The sequence below is a fragment of the Hypanus sabinus genome, chromosome 2 (genome assembly GCF_030144855.1).
Source record: "Hypanus sabinus isolate sHypSab1 chromosome 2, sHypSab1.hap1, whole genome shotgun sequence".
Lineage (NCBI taxonomy): Eukaryota > Metazoa > Chordata > Chondrichthyes > Myliobatiformes > Dasyatidae > Hypanus > Hypanus sabinus.
Genome location: NC_082707.1, coordinates 60,948,892 through 60,974,446, shown reverse-complemented (window position 1 = coordinate 60,974,446; position 25,555 = coordinate 60,948,892). Strand labels below are relative to the sequence as shown.

At 38.7% G+C, this 25,555-nt stretch overlaps 1 protein-coding gene across 1 annotated transcript in view; it reads right to left on the bottom strand.

Moving 5' to 3' along the window:
- The window catches only part of si (sucrase-isomaltase), a 155,291-nt gene that overhangs the window by 101,211 nt on the left and 28,525 nt on the right, over positions 1 to 25,555 (bottom strand). The window contains exons 9-18 of the mRNA XM_059946950.1: positions 15,571 to 15,683; positions 15,268 to 15,393; positions 14,108 to 14,239; positions 7,826 to 7,942; positions 7,459 to 7,572; positions 7,273 to 7,357; positions 6,118 to 6,235; positions 3,924 to 4,095; positions 3,574 to 3,690; positions 3,286 to 3,440 (exon numbers count right to left, since the gene is read on the bottom strand). Of these exons, the coding sequence (XP_059802933.1) occupies positions 3,286 to 3,440; positions 3,574 to 3,690; positions 3,924 to 4,095; positions 6,118 to 6,235; positions 7,273 to 7,357; positions 7,459 to 7,572; positions 7,826 to 7,942; positions 14,108 to 14,239; positions 15,268 to 15,393; positions 15,571 to 15,683 (1,249 nt within the window). The remainder of the gene's footprint in view (positions 1 to 3,285; positions 3,441 to 3,573; positions 3,691 to 3,923; positions 4,096 to 6,117; positions 6,236 to 7,272; positions 7,358 to 7,458; positions 7,573 to 7,825; positions 7,943 to 14,107; positions 14,240 to 15,267; positions 15,394 to 15,570; positions 15,684 to 25,555) is intronic.

Genomic DNA, 25,555 nt, shown 5'->3' with positions numbered 1-25,555 from the left:
ATTGTAGCACAGACCCTCCCAAAGCTCCGGGACATTGAAGAACAGATATGCAGGCAGATGAAGGTGAAAAAAATAGGGCTGTTGTCATGGAAGACTTCAACTACCCTAATATAAATTGGGACCTTCTTAGTGCAAGAGATTTGGATAGAAAAAGAGGGTTTCTTACATCAACATGCCAATAGCCCAACAAGAGCAGCAGGTGTATTAGACCTGGGGCAGTAATGAGCCTGGGCAGGTGACCAACCTTGCACAACTCCTTAAGTTTTAAGATAGCTATGGATAAGAATAAGTATGGAGCTTGCAGGAGAGTATTACTTTGGAGCAGGGCAAATTATGAGAGCATTAGACAAGAATGGACAAGTCCACATCTGACACGTCTAGGGTGTTTAAAGACCAGCTGCATAGATTAGACTATAGTTCCAGTAAGAAGAGAAGGATGGTGAGGTAAGGATGTCAAGAGAGGTGATGAATTTAGTCAAGAGGACAAAGGAAAATCTTAGAAAGCTAGAATCAAATGAAGCCCTTGAGGATTATAAAGAAGCCAGAAAAGAACCTAAGAAGGGAATTAGGAAAGCCAGGTGGGGCCATGAACAGTCCTTGGCAAGCAGGATTACAGAAAATCCCTAGGTATTCTATGCATACAAGAGCAGGAGAATAACTAGGGAGAGGGTAGGACCAGACATGGTTAAAAAGGGGTGTACACACACAATGCTGGAGGAATTCAGCAGGTCAGGCAGCATCTACAAAGAAGAGAACAGTCGACGTATTGGGCTGAGACCATTCATCGGGGGGGGGGGGTGTTGTTTTTTTTTTTGCTTGGATTTCCAGCATCTGCAGATTCTCTTGTTTGATAAAGGGGAACGTTTGTTTGGATGCTGAGGATGTGGATGAGGTCCTTAATGAGTATTTTACATCAGTATTTGCCAAAGGGAAGGATGTAGAGGTTAGGGAGCTGATAGTATTAATATCCTGGGGCATTTTGAAGTAAAGGAGGAGGTACTGTTGGGTCTGTTAAAGAACATTAAGCTGGGTACATCCCCAGTGGATGGAATACACCCCAGGTTATTGAGAAATGTAAGAAAAGAGATTGCTGGGGCCTTGACTAATATTTGTCTATTCCCTCTAGCCATGGGAGATGTGTCAATGGATTGGTGAGTAGCTAGTGTTGTTCCATTATTCAAAAAGTGAACCAAGAATAATTCTGAAAACTATAAAGCAGAGAGTCTCATGTCAGTGATGGGGAAGGTACTGGAAAGAATTATTAGGGGTAGTATTTATGAACATTTAGAAAACTATGGCCTAATAGGGCCAGCATGGCTTTGTGCAGGGCACACTGTGCCCTGCTAATTTGATTAAAATTTTTGATGAGGTGACAAATATGATTGATGAAGGTAGAGCTGTGGATGTTGTCGACAAGATTTTTATTACAGCATTTGGAAAGGTTCCTTGTGGGAGTCTCATCCAGAAGATTAAGATGCATGAGATCCATGAAGAATTGGCCATTTGGATTCAGAAATGACTTGTTCATAGAAGTCAGAGGGTGGTGGTCAAAGGGATTTTTCTAACTGGAGGTTTGTGATTACTAGCATTTCGCAGGAATCTGTGCTGCAACCTCAGTTGTTTGCAATGTATATAAATGACCTGGATGAAAATATAGATCTGTGGGTTAATAAATTTGCAGGTATTATGAAGATCACTGGTGTTATGGTTAGTGATGAAGACCTGCAAAGAATATAGCTAGATATTTGCAGATGTAGCTGGAAACTGGCAGATGGAGTTTAACCCAGCAAAGTTTGAAGTTTTGCACTTCGGTAGGTTAAATATAAAGAGACAGTACACTGTTAAAGTCAAGATCTTTAAAAATATTGATGAGCAGAAGAATCTTGGGATCCAAGTTCATAGCTCCCTGATAGTGGTCACACAGGTTGATAGGGTGGTTAAGAAGGCATATGGAATACTTATCTTTATTAGTCAAGACACTGAGTTCAAAATTCAGGGACTTATACTGCAGCTTTATAAAACTCTAGTTAGATCAAATCTGGATATTGCATGCAGTTCTAGTCACCCCCTCACAGGAAGGATGTCAAGGTTTTGGAGAGGGTGCAAAAGATGGTGCAGGATGCTGGCTGGATTAGAAGGGATGTGCTTTAATGAGAGGTTGGGTAAACTTAGGTTCTTTTCTCTGGAGTGGTGGAGGCTGAGAGGAGATCTGATAGAAGATAGAACATTATTAAAGGCATAGATAAAGTAGACAGGCAGTATTTTTCCCAGGGTTGAAATGACTAATACCAGAGGACATGCATGTAAGGTGAATGGGGGTAATTTCAAAGTGATTTGAGGGGCAGGAGTGGTTGGTGCCTGGAATGCACTGCCTATTGGTAGAGGCAGTCAGATTAGAGACTTTTGAGAGATGTTTAGATAGGCACACGAATGTGAAGAAAATGGAAGGCTGAGGGGGTTTAGTTTAGCTGGCCATTTGATTACACATTCACTTGGCTTGGCACAACTTGGTGGGCTGAAGAGCCTGTTGCTGTGCTGTACTATGTTCTATGTCCCAGGACAATCTCCTACACAAGAACCAATACACTCAGACTGGGTTTGTTCACAAGTAAATTGACTCTGTGTCAAACTTATTTCGTCTGTAATCTGTAACGACCAAGGTGAAAATAGAGTGCACCTAGTTATTTAAGAATTGTTAATGTGACCCTCAGAGATGAAAGATACAACTCATAAAGGTAATCTTTGCAGATTACAACTGTGCAAATCTTGCCCAAAAAATTCATTTATTTGAATTCATTTCTATCCAGCCCACAATACTCCTCTTTCCTTCTGCACCCAGATCCTCCTGTACTTCCCAATACCTCTCTTATTGACTGAGACAGATATAGCTACTTCTCAGGTCCATCGCGATTCCATTTTAAGATGCTTATTTGAAAGTTTGCGATAATAGCCAATGGTGGTGATATTCGGTGAAGAAAATATGGTTTTAAATTCATGTAATTCATAGATGCTATGGTCAAGCTCAAATGGGTATAAACATGGTGGACAGAAGGTCAAAGTCAGGTCAACCGGAAAATCAACCTAACTAGCAAATTACTTGACCAATTACCATTGAGCAGCTTTAAACAAACTCATTGTCCATCTTAATTTCAGTTCAAACCGTACAAGCAGAAATAACTTTCACTTAAGTTTGGTCTACAAAACTTCTCTTTCCTGGAAAATGGATTCACACTGTCCTGATATGTGTTTAATCATCAACTTTTACTGATTTTTCAAAAAACTTACTCATGAAGCAGTGGTCGAACAACAGTATCTCCAGAGGTGTGAGCCTTATGAAAGAGGGTGTAGAGATAAGGAAGCAATGTGTACCGAATATTCAGGTAATGCTTGGAACTGTTCACTAAAAGTGAGTTTTCACCAAAAAAAGCTGGATCTTGAGGCTACAAAAATGTTTGCATAAGAACAAAGAATTGTGTTATCATAGTTATTAATAAAATCAAACCTAATATCACAGTGATAATTTATTTCCTCCTATTGCAATAAAATATTCATAGCCAGCTTTTGAAAACTTACTTTATAATTTTCAGCATTGTGGTTCCGACAAAATGGATAGAAAGCTCCAACCTGCATCCATCTCCTACACAGTTCTTCAGTTGAATTATCAAAGAAACCACAAATGTCTGCCCCAATCTGCAAAGGTGAAGTAAAGTTGTGATTCTCTTACTCCTTCAAAGGATTGTAATTATTCAGCCTCTTTAAACACACAAATTCTCTTTAAGATAAATAGTTACTTTGATTTTGCATTCTTCTATTTGCATAATTCATGTCACAGAACAAGCATACCTTGAAAACTAATACAAAAATGAATGTATCTTTTATAGCGTTCACTGCAACTTCACCTATGTGTTCTAAAATCCACTTACATATGGAATACCAAAGAGATTAAACTCCAGCATTCCAGGAATTGCCCATTTGATGTCATTCCAGTTTGCAGCATTATCTCCCAGCCAATGTCCTGAGTATTTTCCTGAGCCAGCAAAAGTCGATCGAGATAGAATGATACTACGTTTCCCAGGGAACACACGTTTAATTACACTGCAATATTAAACAAAGGAATTATTGATGGAATGTAGTAGCACACAATATATGCAAGATGATCTAATGTTGAATATTCAAACATCATATTAATATTTTCTGACTTAACTAAAAATGTATTATAGTTTACCAATTAATTGTTTTGAAGAGTCTGTGCATCATTAGCTTCTATTGAAAAGTTCAGTGGGGTTATATGGTAAGATTCATCTTTTAGTTGCTGACATTAATATATGAGAAGATACAAGCCTGGACAGTGCTGAACATTAGGATGCAAGTACAAATGGTGATACTGCACTTGTCTACTGCTGGCAGGCAAGGATACGTTCCATTCCTTAAGTTTCCAAGCAATCTGAACAATTGTATAAAAGGCATGGAGTTCGATAATCCGGAATCTTAATTCGAGGTGTCTCTCTGCAGATGTTAGGCAAAAGTGTTCAGCATTGCCTGTTTTCATTGCAGTTCCTGGAAGTCTGAAACATTTTGCTTTTTCAGTCTTAATTCTCAGCTGACCTTTAGCGTGATGCTATAATTAGCCCTGGTACATTTGGTGGAAAAAGAAATTTACGAAGGGTTGTTGCTCTTGATCAATGGTCATTGACCTCAGCTGGAAGTGTACAGATATTAAATTCAAGTGCAAAGCCTGGCCTAGCTGTCACATTCCTCCAGATGTTCAGTTGAACAAAACTCCAGCCTTCATTCCCAGTCCAGGTCTCTAACACTATCTGTCATGATGCAAAAGATTTGAAATTCTGTGGTAAAGTTCTCATTTCATACTTAACTTCAAAAGAAGGTAAGATGAACCACTTTCAGTTACACCTGTTGGTTATTTGAAAAATTATTCTGGTCTCTGATTAGAATTTGAAAGGGAACAGGGAATATCCTTACAGAATCAAGGCAATGTTGAGAACCATTTTGAACAGAATGGTGGAAGCAATAGAGGAAAAAAAGTCAGTATTTTGTGAGACAAATAAGAAAAAAGGTAAAAGAAAAAGGAACAAAGACAATTTTTGTCAGAGTAGACAAAAATTCTTATTCTTCTCTTTTGTGATATTAAGGTTCTATCTAAAACCAATACATGTCATTATTCTCCCATCTATTCTAGTAAAACAGAGGCAGTCACCACAGGAGTGAATACTACATTTTAAATTATGTGAAGAACATCATTTTGGCCACAATTTTATATGAATGACAGCATATTATTATATTCTGAACGGGAAAAGAAAAGCCGTTCAAAAGCACAAGATTTTTATTTAAGAATGTCTTTTATTTCTATTTTACTTTCATACAACTGTACATGCGAGCTTGACTGTCCTTACCAATGCGTATTTTTTAAAATTTCTTGAACAAGCTATACCTATAATCTGCAATGAACAGGACTGATGCACACATTTTCAATGTACTTTCAAACGCTCTAAATCAGAGGACTAAAAGATGCTTTCATATGAAATGACTTGTGAGAAAGAATCATGATGACAGGATGTGTGTTAACTCTTAAACCAAAATTGGTTCAGCATTTTGAACAAAAATCATGGGAAAGGTCCAAACTAGTATTTTAAGAGGCGTCCACACTCATTATGGCTGAATACTTTTCATTGATTCTGTAGTATATCTTGTTAATAGTACATTTTTACAGTAATTGAGACATACGTGAAAATATCTTTTCAGAGTGTTGAATACATGAATAACTTAGCTAGAGATAAGCTACTTCCATGATCCAGCAATGCTGCTTACAGATGAAAGAAGTTCAATGGATTAGACATTGGACATCTAGATCTTTCATCCAAGTGGTTAGAGTTGAGTTCAACATAAGATGGTAACAGCAACATGCGACTGATTACTTATTTACTACTCTTCTCTGTGTATCAAAAAGCAAAAAGAAATGAGATTGGGTCATTTGTTCCTAGAAAGCACTGTGCTACTGGATAGTTCTAATGCTCTGGAACAAATGACTGGACAAACTTTTCACGCCATAACAGTGAATTTCATAAACACATTAAAACACACTCTATATATAGTACTTACTCTTCAGTAGCAAGTATCATTGAGTGACCATAAAGGCTGTGCATATCATAATGTATTCCCCCAGTTTGTCTGGCATCCATGCAAAGAGTCTTGGAGTACATCATTTTGTCAAGAATCCCTTCAAAAGAAAAAAAAATTGTGATTTCCAAACACATGCATTAAGTTCATGGCTTCAGCAGTTATTTTACTGTAAAATAGTAATAGCATTAAGTGAAAAATAATGTAATTCTATGTTATATGGATTTTATTTCAACACCTTATTTTTTGATTAAAGCATCCAGCAACATGTTACACTATAGGTTAGAATCTCTCACTCTCCGGTCTCAAAGGCAAATCTCATGCAGAAATGCGGTGTAATCACTAAATATTCTCCTCCTAATTACTCTATGTGGAATAATTCAAACTGGCAATTAAAAATCTCAGTCGAGAAAAGCCAGCTGAATTTTACAAGACAGGGAACAGTTTCTCAAAGATAGTGACTTGACAAACTTTCAAAAATGTGTATCATAAACATATGCACAAATTTGAAAATATTTATGCACCAATAGAACTGTGAAATGAATCTGCATATTGTAAGGTTCAAATCATTTGTAGTTTTATGAAGAAGAAACCAGGAAACAATACTTGAAGGCAATGTTCTTTCCAATCATTTCTCCATTAGCAGTTTTATCCTACAGGAGCGAAAACATCAGTGATGTTCCCTGAAAGGGAGGAGTACTTCCCAAGGTAAACAGATTTCTAACTACTTTAAATTAATACAAGACTTTAAAAAAGTTTATTTTATAAACTTTCTTCCCTAAAGTGTTGTGTAAATGGTGATACAAAAATATAAACATATTTATTGAAAAACAAAAGTTGCTTGAAATCTGAAAAAAAAATCAGAAAATATCAGAAATACTCAGACAAACAGGCAACTTCTGTGAAGAAAGGAACAGAGTTAATATTGTAACCACAGGAGATATTTATTCTAAAACCTTATTAACAAATGCGGAGTGAAATGCATAGTTTAGACCCAAGCCATTGGTATGGAAAATGCTCAATAATTAACAACAGTACAATTCAAGCCAATAAGCCAGCTGAAAATTCCAGGTTGAGTCTTTTTAAATATCCTGTGATTGAAATGTAAAGCTTATTTGCTTCCAAAATGAAACCTACTTGGAATGAAAGGAGGATTATTCCATTTGTTTTTAATACATCCTTTTATTGAACCTGGTTTGAAACTTGACACCTCATTCATATCCTGTAAATGAGATACAGCACAAAATTAATAAACACTTATGAGAGTTAGAATTAGATTCAGAAGGGAAAAATTATTAACAAATAAGATAAAATGGAACATACAATCCAAAGGCCATCATATTTTATTTCTTGATAGAATTTATCACATTCCTCTATCCACCATTTAATACACTGGGGGTTTGTATAGTCCGGAAAGACCGTTTCACCTGGCCAAACCTAAATGAGACAGAAATACAACTGCACTATTTGTAAAATAATGCATGTTATCATCATAATAAACATGAAATAAAACAAACAGTTCTGTGAATCAGGTAGTAAAAAGTTGCTTTTATCTTAAAAATTTACAGTATAATATTATAAATAGGAACCTAAATTGATTTCTCCATTCCAATTAGAGTTTATATTGCCAGATTTGATTTCTCCAAGATTTCTCACTATCATTTTGAGAACCACAGATTATTTCCATTACCTCTCCCAAAAGGGGTGTTTTTCCATCAGATTCATTGATCCAGACGCCCATTTGTGTGCCTCTATCATAAGAGTGATACGGGCCATTAATCAGCTTCTGGGTGCTAATGGCTGGGTCCTAGATTTGAAGATGAAAGGAATAATGAACAATTATGACCCACAACCATCAGTTAATTTTTCCCCAAGACATTAATGACTACTGTTTAATGAGTACTGTGTTAGGAAAATAATAGATTAATTTAAATAATCAGTTTTACTAGAGAAATGCTTTAGACTCACATATCAAATAGAGGCTCAATCTTAATGTGCTTAATAACTGTTGGTGAAGAGTGGTGCACTCGTTCACTTGTCCTCCACCTTGCCTTCCCTGAGCACCTTCTTGTTCAATGACACACGTGAAATTGACACTGATACACATTATAACTAACCTGAGGTTCCAATTTCTAAAGCCTATTCATGAATCTGTTGGATTTTTATGATTATTTATTACTTACTGAAACAAACCCACTAATTTATTGAATCTCACTTTATTATTTGTGCTGCTTGTGTCAGAATTCAACAATTCGGCCTTCCTAGGCTGATTCCAATACTAGATATTACTGCGTTTCACAACCTGCAACCTTGGATGCCAAATTGCTTTTGATTGGATGCTCCCAAAAGACCAGTAGTGTGTAATTCTAATATCAACATCAGAAATAAAATAATTGAGCAGCTTCACTGTAGTCATATGCATTGTGATTATTAATGTATCAATATATCATGGGAATCATTTATATCTTTGGAGGAAAAGTCCAAAAAGAGCTCAGATGGCCATGATAGTTGGAAGGTACAATTGACCTGCAGATTCTTATGCAGGCAGCATCCCAAATGAATGCTGTCTTCTCATTTGCACAGCATATCAGTGAAGCCAGACCCGAACACCACCAACATCAAGTGGCCAACAGCACTTCAAGTCAGCTTTTGCCAGCCTGCTCCCTTTAATGGTGAGGAGCGGTGGGGCAATAGGACTTTTGAAAATACACTGTAAACTGGGAATAGCTGAATTAACAATGCTGCAGAGGCAGGGCAGAGCAGCAGAATTTCCAGCAATGTACCGAGGGCTTGGGTAGAGAAGGGATGCCCTCCTGTGAACCTCCGCTAAAGCAAGTGAGCAGATTGCTATGCTGTTCGATGTCAATTGACAACCTCCAGGGACCTAGACACTGCTTCACTTTTTTCTGCTATAGCTGGATACATCAGTAAGGGAGGTGAAGCTGAGTACAGGGCTACGGTGGGAAACCTTGTCACATAGTGTGAGCAGAATCATCTGCAGCTTAATGTGAAAAAGACTAAGGAGCTGGTGGTGGACCTGAGGAGGGCCAAGGCACCAGTGATCCCTGTTTCCATCCAAAGGGTCAGTGTGGACATGGTGGAGGATTACAAGTACCTGGGGATACGAATTGACAATAAACTGAACTGGTAAAAGAACACTGAGACTGTCTACAAGAAGGGTCAGAGCCGTCTCTACTTCCTGAGGAGAGTGAGGTCCTTTAACATCTGCCGGACGATGCTGAGGATGTTATACGCGTCTGTGGTGACCAGTGCTATTATGTTTGCTGTTGTGTGCTGGGGTAACAGGCTGAGGGTGGCAGACACCAACAGAAATAATCAACTCATTTGCAAGGCCAGTGATGTTGTGGACAACTGAACTCTCTGACGGTGGTGTCTGAAAAGAGGATGCTGTCCAGACTAAAATTATAGATAAAAATTATAGATATTATAGCATGAACATTCAACTCACAGGTATCCGTTGATACCCCTGCCCCCCTTAACCCATTCCTATCTATAATTTTAGTCTGGTTCTCTTTCTCTCTCTTTTTCCCCCCTCACTATAATCTCCCTCCAGCCCTACCTTTCTTTCTCTTTTATTTCCCATAATTCTCCACCTTCCCCCTAGCCTATTTCCCTCCAGCCTATCACTTCCCAGCTCTCTACTTCATTCCTCCCCCCACTTCTTATCGCCCCTCAGCCATTCCATGTTACTTCACTCCTGATGAAGGGTTTCAGCCCGAAACGTCGTCACTACCTCCTCCCTTAGATGCTGTCTGGCCTGCTGAGTTCTGCCAGCTGTTTGTGTTTTTATTTTTTTTAATCCTTTTATATTGTTACTAGCTTCCCTTCATTTTCATCTTTTCTCTCTTTATGGCCTTTTAGTTGCCTTCTGTTGGTTTTTTAAAACCTTCCCATTAATTTTTGCTATATTATATGGCCTGTCTTTTGCTTTTATGCTTTCTTTGGCCTCCCTTGTCGGCCACAGATGCCCCATCCTTCTTTTGGAAAACATCTTCATCTTCGGGATATATCTATCCTGCACTTTTGAAACTTCCCCCCAGAAACTCCAACCATTGCTGTTCTGCTGTCATCCCTTCTAATGTCGCCTCCAATCAACTTTGGCCCCCTTTTCGAGCTTCTATCATTCCCTTTACTTCACTGTAATATAGATCTGATTTTAGCTACTTCTTCTAACAAGGCAGAGTAAATTCGATCACTGCCTCCTAAGGTTTCCTCTCAAATCTGGGTCTTCACATATCCAGAATTATCGTTCCCCTAGTCAGCTCAATCACAAGCTGGTCTAAAAAGCCGTCTCATACATGTTCTATAAATTTCCTCTCTTGCGATTCAGCACTAACCTGATTTTCCCAATATACCTGCATAATCCATGATTATCGTACTATTTGCCCTTTTTTACATGTCTTTTTATCTCCTATTGTAATTGTACTCCACATCCTGACTACTGTTTGGAGGCCTGTATATAATTTCCATCAGGGTCTTTTTACCCTTGCAGTTTCTTAACTCTACCCACAAGAGATCTACATCCCCCGATTACATGTCACTTCCTTCTAAGGATTTGATTTCATTTTTTACCAACAGAACCACGACATCCCCTCTGCCTACATGCCTGCCCTTTCAATATAATGTGTATCCTCAGATATTAAATGCCCAAATATGATCTTCTTTCAGCCATGGCTCAGTGATGCCCACGATGTCATACATGACATCCCCTAGCTGAGCTACAAGATCATCTATCATTTTCCATATATTGTGTGCATTCAAATATAACACCTTCAGTCCTGTATCTGCCACGCTTTCCAATTTTGTCCCCGTTACACTACAACTGATCCCACCAACTGCAACTCTACCCTCTCATCTGCCTGTCCTCTCTGCCAGTCTCATTACATTCTGCATCTACTTCTATACCAAATGCCCATCCTCAACCCTATCACTTGGGTTCTCATCCCTTTGCCAAATTAGTTTAAACCATTCCCAACAGTTTTAGCAAACCTGCTCGGAAGGATATTGGTCACCCTCAGGTTCTGGTGTAATCAGTCCTTTTTGGACAGGTTATGCCTTCCCCAGAAGAGCCCCAAGGATTCAGAAATCTGAAACCACACACCCTGCACCAATTCCTCAGCCAAATCATCCTATTCGTACCCTCACTGGCATGTGACACAGGCACAGTCCAGAGATTACTACCCTGAAGGTCATGCTTTTCAGCTTTCTGCTTAACTTTCAGAACTTCCTACCTATGTAGTTGGTACCAATATGCTCCACATCTTGACTGTTTACCCTTCCACTCCAGTGGGGGTCCCAGGACAGATCCCTGCAGAATGCCACTGGGAGAATACCTCCAGGCAGAATAATATCCATCTACTACCATCTTCTGATTTCTATGGGCAAGCCGATCTGTATCCAAACGGCCACGGTTCCCTGGATCCCATGTCTCCTGACTTTCTCCAGCCTACCATGAGGAACTTTATCAATTGCCTTATTAAAATTCATATATACCACATCCATTGATTTACCTTCATCAATGTGCTTTGTCACATCCTCAAAGAATTCAATCAGGCTGTCTCAAGAGGCATGACCTATTCCCCAATTAGATTATGCTTATCCAAATACCTGTAAATCCTGTTTGTAAGAATCCTCTCCAATAGTTTACGGACCACTGAAGTAAGACACACTGGTTTACAGTATAATTTCCAGGATTATCCCTATACTCTTTCTTAGACAAAGGAACAAAATTTGCCACCCTCCAATCATCTGTGGCCAGTGAGGACGCAGCAGTCATCTCCAAGGATGTAGTAATCTCTTCCTCATTTCCAATTGTAACCTGGGGTATATCCCATCTCGTCCCAGGGACTTACCTATTCTAATGTTTTTGAAAAATACTAGCACATTCTCTTTTGTAACATCAACATGATCAAACATATCAACTTATTTTACATTGTCCTCTCAATCATTAAGGTCCCGCTCTCTGGTGAAAATTGAAGACAAATATTCATCAAGGACCTCCCCTACCTCCTCTGATTCCAGACACAGGTTTCCTCTCCTACCTCTTCCTTAATCCCAAGCACTGATACCTTTACATGCCCCCTTCAAGACCTCCCAAGTCTTAAGCTCCTTCATGGCTACCTTGTAACTATCTAGAGCCTTGTTTCCTAAACCTTAAGTAGACTTCTTTCTTTCTCTTGACCAGATGCTCCACATCTCTTGTCAACCATGGTTCCTCCCCCCTCCCATCCTTTCCAGCCTCATTGGGACAGACCTATCCAGAACCTCCAGCAAGTACTCCCTAAACAACTTCCTCATTTCCCTGAGTACATCTGTTCCAATTAATGGTCCCCAGTTCCTGCATAATTGCATTATAAATCCCCCTCCCTAATTAAATAATTTGATTAACTATATTACTATTCATTCATCATCCTGCCCATTCACTGCATGGACTGCTATAGCTCATGAAGATGGCTCACTATCACCTTCTCACGGGCATTGAAGCTAAAGTAGTAGAGGCACACCTTGCTATTCATGCTTATACAGTGCCTATAAAAAGTATTCGGCACCGCCCCCCCCCCCCCCAAAGTTTTCACTTTGACATGAAAGAGTTTTTTTTCTGTTGATCAGTGTCAAAAAAGCCAAATTAAATCTACTGTGATTCAATGTTGTAAAACAATAAAACATATGGATGGATGTGGGTGGATTCCTGCCGAGAGCTAATCCCACAATCATCCTCATCTCATCTATCAGTGTTCCCTTCTCTAAGAAATCATTTGGCCAAATTCACATTGCATTCTAAGGAGCATGTCTACTAATGTACCAACAGCAGAAGCACCAGGTTTATGCAGAATCTCTGAAGTTGGGAAAAAACTTCAATTACAGAATTTAAAAATGTTAAAACTCACTAGAAAATAAAAACATGTATTTTGACCTGTACATGCAGTAGAAATCAAATCATCAACTTAACATTACTTGAAAATGCAAACTGCTGAAGGAACCCAGCAACAGAGGCAGCGTCTTTGTAGTGAGAAGCAGTGAACACTTTGGGTTGAGACACTGCATCGTAAATGATGGAGTAGAGGGGCAGATATCCAATAAGAAAAGTTGAGAGTGAGGGGTAAGGCAGGGTCTGGTAGGTGATAGATAAAACCAGGTGAGGTGTGGAATGTTGAGCAGATGGAACCAGATGGGGAGAGGAATAAAACTGGACTGCAAGGAAAGGGGTTGGAAAAAGTACATGAGAGGTCATGGATGGATCAAAAGCAGAAAGAAAAAGAGCATAGGGGGTGTGGATTACCTGAAAATGTTTATACCATTGGGTGGTAGACTACCCAGGTGGATTAAAGGTTGTTGCTTGCACTTCACCTCATTATAGCCAAGAAGAAGTTTGGGATAAGACTGATTGGTATGTGAATTAGGAGTGGAGTTGAAATGACAAGCAACTAAGAACTCAAGATGTTAAGTAAAGACAGAATGCAGATCTTTGCGATATACTCACCTAGTCCACACTTCTTGCTGATGTAGAGAAAGCTACATTGAGTGCACAAAATTGGAGAACAAACTTGACAGAGCAACACATGAGTCTTTTCTGGAGCTGGAAGGGCAGGAAGTTATTGGGGGAGGTGTATGAACAGATGTGGAACCATTTCTAGCTGCACAAGAAAGTGCCAGGAAGGGGTAAGCGCAGAGGGATGACAGAGTCAGGGAGTCATGTAGAGAATGGTCATCATGGAAAGGTGAAAGGGGTAGGGAGAGGACAATTTTGCAGCTGGCAAACTTCATAAGGGAAGATATACTGGATGTTAAGGTTGGTACTATGAAAGGTGAAGGCAAGGGATTGCTTAAGCAAAATAACATACATACTTTTAATTTGTTTTCTACATTCAGTTACTTTTATAAACTATGCATTTCAATTACTTACAAATTGAAAACAAAATGACAAAGAGGGCAAAGTGATCCTGAAACTTACCAAAATTATGATGTACCTTTGCCCATGGTTATGTAAGTCATGTGCAAATTCAGGCAGATCACGATATTTCACCTTGTCATAAGTAAAATCCTTTTTGTTTTCCATGTAGTCAATATCAGTGATCTGGATATCCTAAAGAATTTGATGTATAGACTTTTGTGAGTTGTATTTCAACAATACCTACACTCTTTTAATAGCAGCAATTCTGGTTATATTTGTTAAAATATATTCAGTTTTCCTGAAATTGGATCAAAATTATTACTATTTATAATTGTCATCCTCCTTAGTTGCATTGTCATAAACAAGCTTTCCTAGGTAAGCTCTCAATCCACCCCACTCACCTTCTCTACTTGGCACTATCTGCCCGTCATGGTAAACCCATGCTCAGTTCATTAATCCTTTCTCACCACTCCCCTCCTCCACTTTATTCTGGCTGCCTTGCCTCTCCATTCTCAGGCTTAATGCCAAAACCCAAAACTTCAACACTTCCTATTCTCCCACAAATGCTCCTTGAGTTCTTCCAGTAGATTGTTGTTTTCTCCATACAGTGTCTGTAGACTCTCATGTGAATATTTTATTCGAGATTGGGTTAAATACCGCTATATTCACTACATTTCCAAAGAATGAAAGTAAATCTTACTGAAACATACAAAATACTGATAGTTACACAGACTGGATGCAGCATGTTCCCCTTGGATGGGGTATCTGGAACCAGCAGTCACAGTCTTGGTATATAGGGCAAGAAACTTAGGATGGAAAAAAGGAGACACTTCTTCACTGAGGTTGTGAACATGTGGATTCTTTTTAAACCATCAAAGACAGTGGAAGTCAAGAATTGTAAATACATTTAAGAGGGAAAATGGTTATTTTCTACACAAAGGCATCATGGGTAATGTGGAGAGTGCAGGGGTCTGGCATAAAATAGAAAGTCAAACATGTTCATCTTGAATGGTAGAATAGGCTCACATAATCACATAACCTACACTTGCTCCTATTTTTTCTGTTTTATATGTTTTAAAATCAATCATTGCAAAAAATTATACCTCAATTACTGTAAATCTGTTATATTACTGTTTGAGTGATAACCTTTTCAAGGAACATTGGTGTAAAACTATTTTCATTATACAACAGTTTATTATAAGAAAATGTGTTCTACTCACATATGGGAGATTTATTTTTCTGTTCCTTGCCACCGTAGCTTTAACATCATCAAGGCTCTTGTAACCCCAGCGACTAAGTTGGAATCCCAAAGACCAGTAGGCAGGCATCATTGGTTTGCCAACCAGCTACATTATTTTAGCCCGCCACCGAAAAGGAAGAATTACATTCATTATAATGACATCCCAAGCAAAAAAAAAGCAGACACTCCACTAAAATAACAAGAATGGTTTACAAAACTGTGAAATGTTAGCATGCAGCTTTATCCAATTCCAAAGAGTTCCAAGTAATGACTATGTATTTACCGTTAAGTATTCACGAACAACACCCTCTGGTGAAGAACCCAAGAAGATATAAAAGTCCAAAACTCCCCCGATTATCCTGTATGTTACAGATGGACTTGGCTGAAGTTCAACCTCTGTCGAAAAGAAAAAACAGAGTCAGCACCTTTAAATCAGTTGTAGCCAACATGGCTGATGATAATATGCCAGAGATGGTCAAAACAAAATGTCATGTTGAATTTAAGAACTGTTTTTATTTGGTGGCCTTTTCAATAATAAACTACAATTGCATTTATCCCATTAATACACATTATAATAGATGATTTTTAGAAAAACTAAATTGGAATCATTTAGAAAATTAATATTGCACTCAAGGGTTTGAGTTGGATCACTGTAGCAGAGAATTTTCCAAATGCAAAAGATAACTTATTTAATGTCTGAAAAGCATTAGCATTTAGTCTTCTAATAGCACCAAGATTAATGTGTCCCTGCAAAATTCCTCTGTGTGCTATCATGATGCAGTTATTAGTTTGTTTAAAAATACATGCTATCAAACTGTTATTGATTGCACATAAATATATTTTATCCAAACACTTTATGTGAATTGCTACCATGATGACTCAAATGCAATTTATTCAATCATGTTTCATCGACACTAGGGCTGAGTCCGGTGTTTAGAACAATGATTGGCCTGATTTAAAAGTAGGCCACATTGAATATGTGAATGCTAATGCCAATAAAAATTCTTCATTATAAACTGTGCAGAAGAAAGTAAAGGATGGAGATAAGACTATCTAAAATTATGCTTATAAAGTGACTTTCACAGAGTTTGCAAAAAAAATCACTGCATTATTTATGATATGAATTTGAGACATTAAGTGGATTGTTAGTAAGATACAAATTTTAGAGAAAAATGCTCTATTGCCTGTAAGTCTTCCTTAGTTTCTAGTAGTGGTACAATATATGTTACACATCAAAGTAAAAGTCTGTAATAAATAAACTGAACTTACTTAAACATCTCTACATTTAATTACAGAAGATAATGGACAAGATGAAATATCTCATGCAAAAATGGGCACCTGGGAAATTAAACTACATATTGCTGTTATTTTCACGTGTGCAAATTAATTCTATTGTTTGAGTGAAAATCAGTAAAAGCAATTTCTGGATTGTTTCCCTTCACTCCAGAAATCCTTCTTGCCTCAAGTCTCTCCTGCATTCCAATATCATTTCCAAAGTGGGCACATGCAGAACGATGTCAGTCCACTGAAGGGGAACTTGGACCAATGTTGTAGGAACATCCATTGCTGGGCATTCCCAGTATTGGAAATTCTGCCTGATAACTCTTGTTGAGTTTGTATGTTCTCAATAACATTGTACTCAGTTTTCTTCCCACATCCCAATGAAATGCTGATTGATGGACCAGTTGGCTACTGTATATAAATCCTATCAAGTCGGTGGTTTGTAGAAGAATCATAAAGCGTTAATGGGCATACAGAAGAGAGCATTTTGCAGGAAATTAAGTCATGGTATAGGATCACTGAGAGCCAACATTGACCTGAACATCTGGCTGAATGGTCTCCTATGTTGTCAGGTAAGAAGAAAACCCAGCCCAGCACTGCATTAGGCCATCCATCATGCCCTACTCTCCTGCCCATTTACAACGATGATCTAGCCTCCACATCACCAAATCAATGCTGGTCTCCCCGTACTAGTACCATCTCCTTTACACTCCCCACTACTCAAACACTATTGGGCTCACCCAACACCCAAAACTATCAATCCCCCATCACCAAAACATTTTCATTACTAACTCACCATTCAAATATTACTAGTTTCCCAATCCTAGGTGTCCTGAAACAGCTACACCAAGATTTGCAGCAGCCTACCTACCTGAACTATCTCCAACATTATACAATGCACATTTATGTACACTGGAATTTCCAGGCAGAAATGATTTCCATGTCAGCAAGGAGTGTCAATATTGTCTAGGACAACGTAATTGCCCTGGACTATCTACAATTATACAGGCAGGCATAAAAAGTACTGGAGAGCATAAGAAGCTGACCATCAAAGCCTGATGTGTTTCTCTACCTCCCTACCTGAGCAGCAGGTACTAGGAATTAAAGAAAGAGAACATAAAAGCTGCTGGAGAAACTTAGCAGGTTGAGCAGTATCTAGGGTGGATAAAGAATTAGACCATAGCACATAGAACAGTACAGCATAGTACAGACCTTCAGAGCACAATGTAGTGCTACCTACATAAAACTAACTTAAGATCAATTGAAACTTTCTCTCCAATACAGCCTAACATTTGTCTTACATCCATGTGCCTTTCTAAGAGTTGTTTATATGTTCCCATTGCATCAACCACTACAACTATGCCTAGCAATGTTCCAGGCACCCAACATACTGTGAAAAACAGAACAAAACCTACCTCTGACCTCTCCTTCCTCCACTCACCTTAAACAGATGTCCAGACATCCTCTGATTCCGGTCATTGCTGCCCTATGAAAAAGGGGCCGGATGTCCACTCTATCTATGCCCCTCATAATCTTACACACCACTGTCAAGTTGCCTCTTATCCTCCTTTACTTCAAAGAGAAAAGCCCTAGTCAATCAATCTTTCCTCATAAAACATGATTTTTATTTCAGGAAGCATCCTGGTAATCTCTAACTAATGCTTACATATCCTTCCTATAATGAGTTCGGACAGAATGGGACACAGTGTTTGAGGTGTGGTATAACAAGGGTTATTATGGAGCTCAACATTACCTCACAGCTCTTGAACTTTGACCTGACTAATGATGGCCAACATACCATATGCCTATTCAATCACCCTATCAACTTGTGCTGCAACTTTGCTGGATCCAAAGATTCTATTATACCTGTTCCTACACACTGTTAAAACGTGTCTATTAACCTTGTATTTTGCCTTCATGTTCGAAGTTCCAAAGTGTATCACTTCACACTGAATGATTTTTTTTGCATCCTCCCCCTCAGATAGTGCCAAATATATTGAGTTCCTCCAGCAGTTTTTTTTTTACTTCAGTTTCCATTATTGAAGTCTCATGTGTCTATAAAGAGGTATAAATTATGCATCCAGCTTATTAGGTCCTTTGCTCTAAAAGAGTGCCATTGATTGCAGTATATGCAGATAGAAAGGCTAAGGAGAGCTCCAGTGCATATTATGCATAAAAATGGATGCTGAAAGGGAAAGTAACTTTCAATTTAAATGAAATTAAGCTCCCTCATCCTTTATCCAAAAGGCACAGCAACATTCACTCAATAACCAAATATTCTATGTTTTCTTTGCTTTCCCAACTACAATGCAACTACCTCTTGGAAACTACCAACCTTTATCCTGGTGATTCTCATACAACACAAGAAACTGCCTGGAACGTCATGCAGAAAGCCTTATCACTACTTACCAGGCATACCATTAAACTTATGGTGGTCAAATAAACCCTGCCTTCCTTATTGAAAAATAGTGCTATTAGTAGATGGATAATTTATTACTAGCTTCAGGTCAGAACACTAAAGCAAAGGTATGTCAAGTTAATCAGTGATTACAGGCCAGCATTGAAGAGCTTTTCATTATATTGCAAATCTGAGTTTGTTAACAGATCTCTGAGAGATAGCTTGTGTATTGACAGCTAGAAGGATTCAATTAAAGTCACTCAGTGAATCAGAAGTAACTTTGAAAAGGCTTGTCAAACAACAACTTTGACAGAAATGGTGATGTTAAATATAAGAGAATTTCATTCATTCCAAACAGATTGTACTGTACATAATTATGAATCTACAGTGCAAAGTACCAAATCTACTTGAAGCCTAAGAGAGAAAAAATATTCAGATGAAGTTGTTGCGTTGGCAGCCACCCAGAACAGTGATGCAAATTCAAAAGAGCCATCTGCTATAGATGCCAACAAAAGGGTCATTTTGTATCAGTTTACAAGACACAACCCAAAGTGAAGGCAAGGTCAGATGATCATGTTAAACTTCTCCACACTGTAGTTGAAAGAATGAAGAAAAAAATGGAAAGCATGGTAATTAGGATTCTCAGGTAAAGTTTATGATCACAACAAATATAGCAAGCTGAAGATAAAAACTGTTGCAGACTGCTCTCTGATGAACCAGGATATTTATTTACAGAATTTCGCAGGGTATTTCCACACTAGTTGAAGATGTATTCAGGGGTAAGTTTTACAAACAGAACAAATGGAATGCTTAGTGAAATGCAACAAATCACGTATGGCTCTATCAATTACATCAGGAAAATGATATGTTACACCTATCCTGATAGAGAAAAGCTGATACAACAACCAAAACTGAATTCAAAAACTGTATCCCTTTAACAGATTGCAAAATCATGTCTCAATAGCCTACTACATAAAGTATGCAACCTATTCAATGATTCCAGTGACGTAATTTTGGCCACAAGCTGCACCTCCAATTAAACCAGGTGAGAAACCTGATGATTGAATGCTGCAGTCTAATCCCTAAGCATTGAAAGCAGAGATCAAACAGGAATCAAATACACTTCAGGAGGCGGGAGGTCTGCTGAAGACAAACCACAGTGATGGGTTAATGATGATGGTGGCAGCTCCAGAAGAGAATAGATGAAGTGCCTCAGCCCAAAACGTCAACTCCTTACTCTTTTCCATGGATACTGCCTGGCCTGCTGAGTTCCCCCAGCATTCTGTGTGTGTTACTAATTCCACAAGATCACACTCAATGAAGCAGTTAATACCTAACAAAGCCCATCACCAATAACACAAGATACCTCTACTGAGCTCGCTGGAGTAATGCTATTACATTGTCTCATGTGTATGCACAACTAAACATCAATTAAGATAGCCAACAATTTTTAACCATCAACAAGCAAAAGGGAATTTATTCCCGCAACATTCTCCCTTATGGTGTTAAATCGTCCTCTGAACTTTTCCAAGCAACTCTTGACAAGCTTTAATAAGGAATAAATCACTGCTTGTGTAATCAGGATGACGTTCTGATTACTACATGCACTGAGGAAGAAAATCTTGAAATCCTAGGAGAGATACTCAGCAATTACACGAGCATAATGAGACTTTAAAGAGAAATAAGTGCGGTCTTGTGCAACATGAAATGGTTTATCTTGGCTTACAGGTGGATATACATGGATTGCAATCTGAAAAGAAAAAGGTACATGACTCTAAAAGCTGCAATTATTTCCAAACTTGGGTCATTTCATGGAATGGAACAATATTGCGTGGTTTAGTATTTATTTGGCAACCACACTATTAACCCTTTGCTCCTTAGTCAAAATTAGACCGAAATAAAGGGCAACAGTGTGCTTATGAAGTGATCAGCGATAAGTACATCAAGATGCCAGTATGAGCCAGGATATTTATTTACAAAATTTTGGCAGGATTCTTCTATGGAAAACTGAAGAAGTACTGTTGTTTTGTTTTGTTGCTTTTGTTGATGTTGTTACCCTGCTGAACATAATGCTTCTGCTATGCTTGTTGGAATCAGAATTTGTGGTGACACTTGCAAGAGCATCCAATGTTGGTCATCGATGCAAATGATATATTTCACTCTATTTCTCAATGTACATATGAAAAATAAATGAATCTGAATCTCGGCTGAGCCCTCCTCCAAACCATTCTCTGGCTAATTTGAGTTAAAACTGTCAATCAGGCTGATCAACAGGCAGGGATTAGTTTGAACAAAACAATGTTCAGGAATCAATGTGATTATCTTCCATTTTTTGTGAAAACATACTAACTAGTGACCTGCTCTCTTCTCCAGAGATGTTTAACATGGTGTCTTACTTGTCTTTAACAATTCTCTTTTTAAAAGTATAGTGACAATGATCATGTCCAATAATATACTCTGAACACCAAAGAGCCCTAGTAAATTTATTTTTTAGAGACAAAAATTTCAGTAAACCTTTACCCATTTTTGTCAGTACTAAAGCTTAACTTTCTCATTCAGTTTATCAGAGGCCCTGCAAATATCTTTATACACTGCATCAAATATGTAACATTCTAAGATCTTCCTTGGTATCTCCTGAAAAAAACATTTACATAATACCCCACACTCCACATATATTGCAGCATAGTTCAGACTGACATTTGTTGCATCCAGCAGAGTGTTTTGAGCCAGATAGTACAAACAGTGAAGCAGTCATAATTGAAGCTAGCCTCTGGGAATATAACAGTGGTTGGAGTATCAGTGGGATAACATTTCAGAATCAGAATCAGTTTTATTATCACCGGCACGTGACATGAAATTTGTTAACTTAGTAGCAGCAGTTCAAAGCAATACATAATATAGAAGAAAATAAAATAAAATAATAATAATAAGAAGAAGAAGAATAAGTAAATTTTATTCAGTATGCTTTATACAGTATACATATATTGACTAGATTAAAAATCATGCAAAAAACAGAAATACTATATATTAAAAAAAGTGACGTAGTGTCCAAAGTTTCAACATCCATTTAGGAATCAGATGGCAGAAGGGAAGATGCTGTTCCTGAATTGCTGTCTGTGTGCCTTTAGGCTTCTGGTAATGGTAACAGTGAGGAAAATGGCATGCCCTGGGTACTGGAGGTCCTTCATAATGGATGCTGTTTTCTGACACACCACTCCCTGAAGATATCCTGGGTACTTTGTAGGCTAGTACCCAAGATGGAACTGACTAGATTTACAACCATCTGCAGCTTCTTTCGGTCCTGTGCAGTAGCACCCCCCCACCCCCACCCGGCAGACAATGACACAGCCTGTCAAAATGCTCCCCATGGTACATCTATAGAAGTTTTTGAGTGTATTTGTTGACATACCAAAGCTCTTCAAACTCCTAATAAAGTATAGCTACTGTCTTGCCTTCTTTATAACTACATCGATTTGTTGGGACCAGGTTAGATCCTCAGCGATCTTAACACCCAAGAACTTGAAATTGTTCAATCTCTCCACTTCTGATCCCTCTGTGAGGATGAGTATGTGCTCCTTTATCTTACCCTTCCAGAAGACCACAATCAGCTTTTTTGTCTTACTGACATTGAGTGCCAGGTCATTGCTGCAGCACCACTCCACTAGTTGGCATATCTCACTCCTGTACACCCCCTTGTCACCATCTGAGATTCTACCAACAATGGTTGTATCATCAGAAAATTTATAGATGGTATTTGAGCTATGCCTAGCCACACAGATATGGGTATATAGTCAGTAGAGCAGTGGGCTAGGCACACACCCCTGAGGTGTGCCAGTGTTCTGAGACAGAGATCAAAACTATTTAGTTAAGGTAAATGTTAAAAGGGATATTGTTACGAAGGATGAACAGCTCTGATGGGCAAAAGGGTGCAGACTTGCCCATCCCCCTCCCCTGGGAGAATTACAAACCGTTACTGTTGCCAGGCTGCTAATGAGAGAGAAAGAGATGGAACATAAACATACTGGGACTGGAACATTTGCTTCAGACAAAAGAGAGATAACACCGGGGGAGAGAGACTTGTTGTTCCACCATAATATGACTCCTGTAAGACTTATGGCTCCAGAGAGGGCTGTTTACTTGGTACTATTTTGTTCATTAAAATTCCTCAGTGGACAGCGGGAGTGGGCTGGTTTGATGGGCTAAGCCATTCAAAACTGATTGACACCTGAGACCCCGTGAGTAGGGATAAAAGTGAGGTCTGGGGAGACACCCCTCAGACACACCAGGAGACACACTAGTGAGCACTGCTTAAGTGTTGGAACCCACGAGAAGGTGTGGGGGCATCGGAGACCGAACAAAGGATCGGTCAATTTTAATTCACAGTGTTTATAGCGAGGCCGGTGGGGGCTTGTGTGTGTGTCCACCCTTGCCTGGGTGATGAGTCCACCATAGAAGAACGGTCTAGCTAAAGGCGAGAGGGGTCATACCTGAATGGCCACAACAACACATCGACGAATCAAGAACGTAAAGGAAGGTTTGACTGACTATAGCTGTCACTGTTTGCTCGCCCTCTCCCTCTCTCTCTCTAACAGTTACAACACATCGACCAACAACTATCTCAGCCTGTATGAACTGAACTGAACTTTATATTCACATATGATAATTCATTATCCCCTAGACAATGATAGAGCTTGTTTATTATTGATTATTATTATACCCACACTTTTATGTTTAGTATTGCTAGCGTGTATTATCTGTATATTTGCATTGTTGATATTGATTTGTATATTTTACTAATAAACACTGTTTTGAAAATAGTACCAGACTCCAACAGATACTTCTATCTTTGCTGGTAAGACACCCAGTTACGGGGTACATAACAATATGAAAGTCTGGAAATTAAGTCCTGAATTGGGAGGAGCTGATTTCAATATCACATGACTGGACTTCGTTATAGTGGTTGCAGCTATTGGAGGGGAGTCTACCGCTTTGCACATGGGAAGCGTTCAAACATGAAGTGGGAGTATTCCCATGAGGGCGAAAGGAAATGTCAGCAAGATGTCAAGGGATATCAAGAGCTGGATAATGAAAGTACCATATGGCAAATGTAGATGATTGACATCAGGGGAGGCCTTTCAGCAATATAAAATGTATTGGGAGATGCTTAAAAGAGAGATGAAATGGCTGTCAGGCAGCATTAAGAAAACTCCCAAAGCTTTTTTATGTATATATGCAAGAGGGTAACAAGGGCATCAGTGCAGCTCATGAGAAAACAAACTAGCAATCTCTGAGAGAGCTAAAGAAGACAGTGAAATTCTAGAGCACATTAATATTAAAAAGGTGGTATTAGCATTAATACTTTTCACCTGGCTAAAGATGTTAACTCCCCAAGGCTTCATGAGATGCAATTCAAGCTGTTATGGGAGGAATAGTTGAGTAATCAGAGGGCAGGAAAGGTGGTACCTGATTCAAGAAGGGCAGCTTGGTAATGATAGACCTTTCATCTAAAATCAATGGCAGGGATGTTATTGGGAAAAAGATTAGAGAAAGAGAGGGAATTAATCTATTTGAAAAGTAGGCATTTGTAGAGTAAGTGAAACAGCTTTTATTGATAGGGAAGACAGTTTTGGATTACAGAATGCAATTAATCATTAAGAAAAATGGGTGAAGCAATGGTAGATGAAATTTAATCCTGATTAAGTGCAAGGTGTGGACTGTTAAGTATAGAGCATTCACAATAAATGGCAGGCCACAGGGAAAATTGAGAAACAGAGGGACCAGGATGTCCAAATTCAGTGATCATTGAAGGTGATCTGAAGAAAGCGAATTGAAATCTAGCTTTCATTAGCTGGCCATTGAATAAGAAAGCATGAATGCTACACTACAAAGGACATGGCACATCTGGAGTATGGTGTTGTTTATTTAACATTTCAGCAATATTTGATTAATATTTCAAATATATTTTCAACTGAAAATGAATTAGGAAGTGCCACAACATTCTCCATCCAGTTCACCAAGAACCATTGCCCAACAGAAGGCAAACAGGTGTTGGTGCCAACCTCTGTGCCTCTGGCTGGAAGGCATATTGAACAAAGGATGACCATGCTGCTCAGAGGAATTATGAAAGTGACAAAAGTAGTGGTCCAACTACAACAGTTTTTGTACACATGTCTGAGAAAGCTTCTGATAAATCTTCTGTTATGTTAATCAGGCAATTACTTGCAAAATATGGCTTCATTTTAAGCTGGAGTTCAAAAGGAGCCTCAGATAAGTTGCAAGCATTGGTTTTTGTGAGTAAAAACAACCAGAATCTACTCCATGTGCATTAAGGTCATTGCATGAACTTCAAGTGGGAACAGAAAGCTGCTTGTAAAAGTAGATGCAAAGACTAAAGCCCAGCTGGATGAATGGAAGGCCAAAATGAAAGGAGTCAGTGCAGATATGAAAACAGAGGATTCATCAGATGATGCTCCAGATTGAGGAAACCAACAGGAGAGATCAGATTGTAAAGGGAGCTACCGATGAGAATGCTCCAGTGAACTAACTACACCTTCCCAAGATCCAGATGCACATCCTGGAAAGAAGAAAA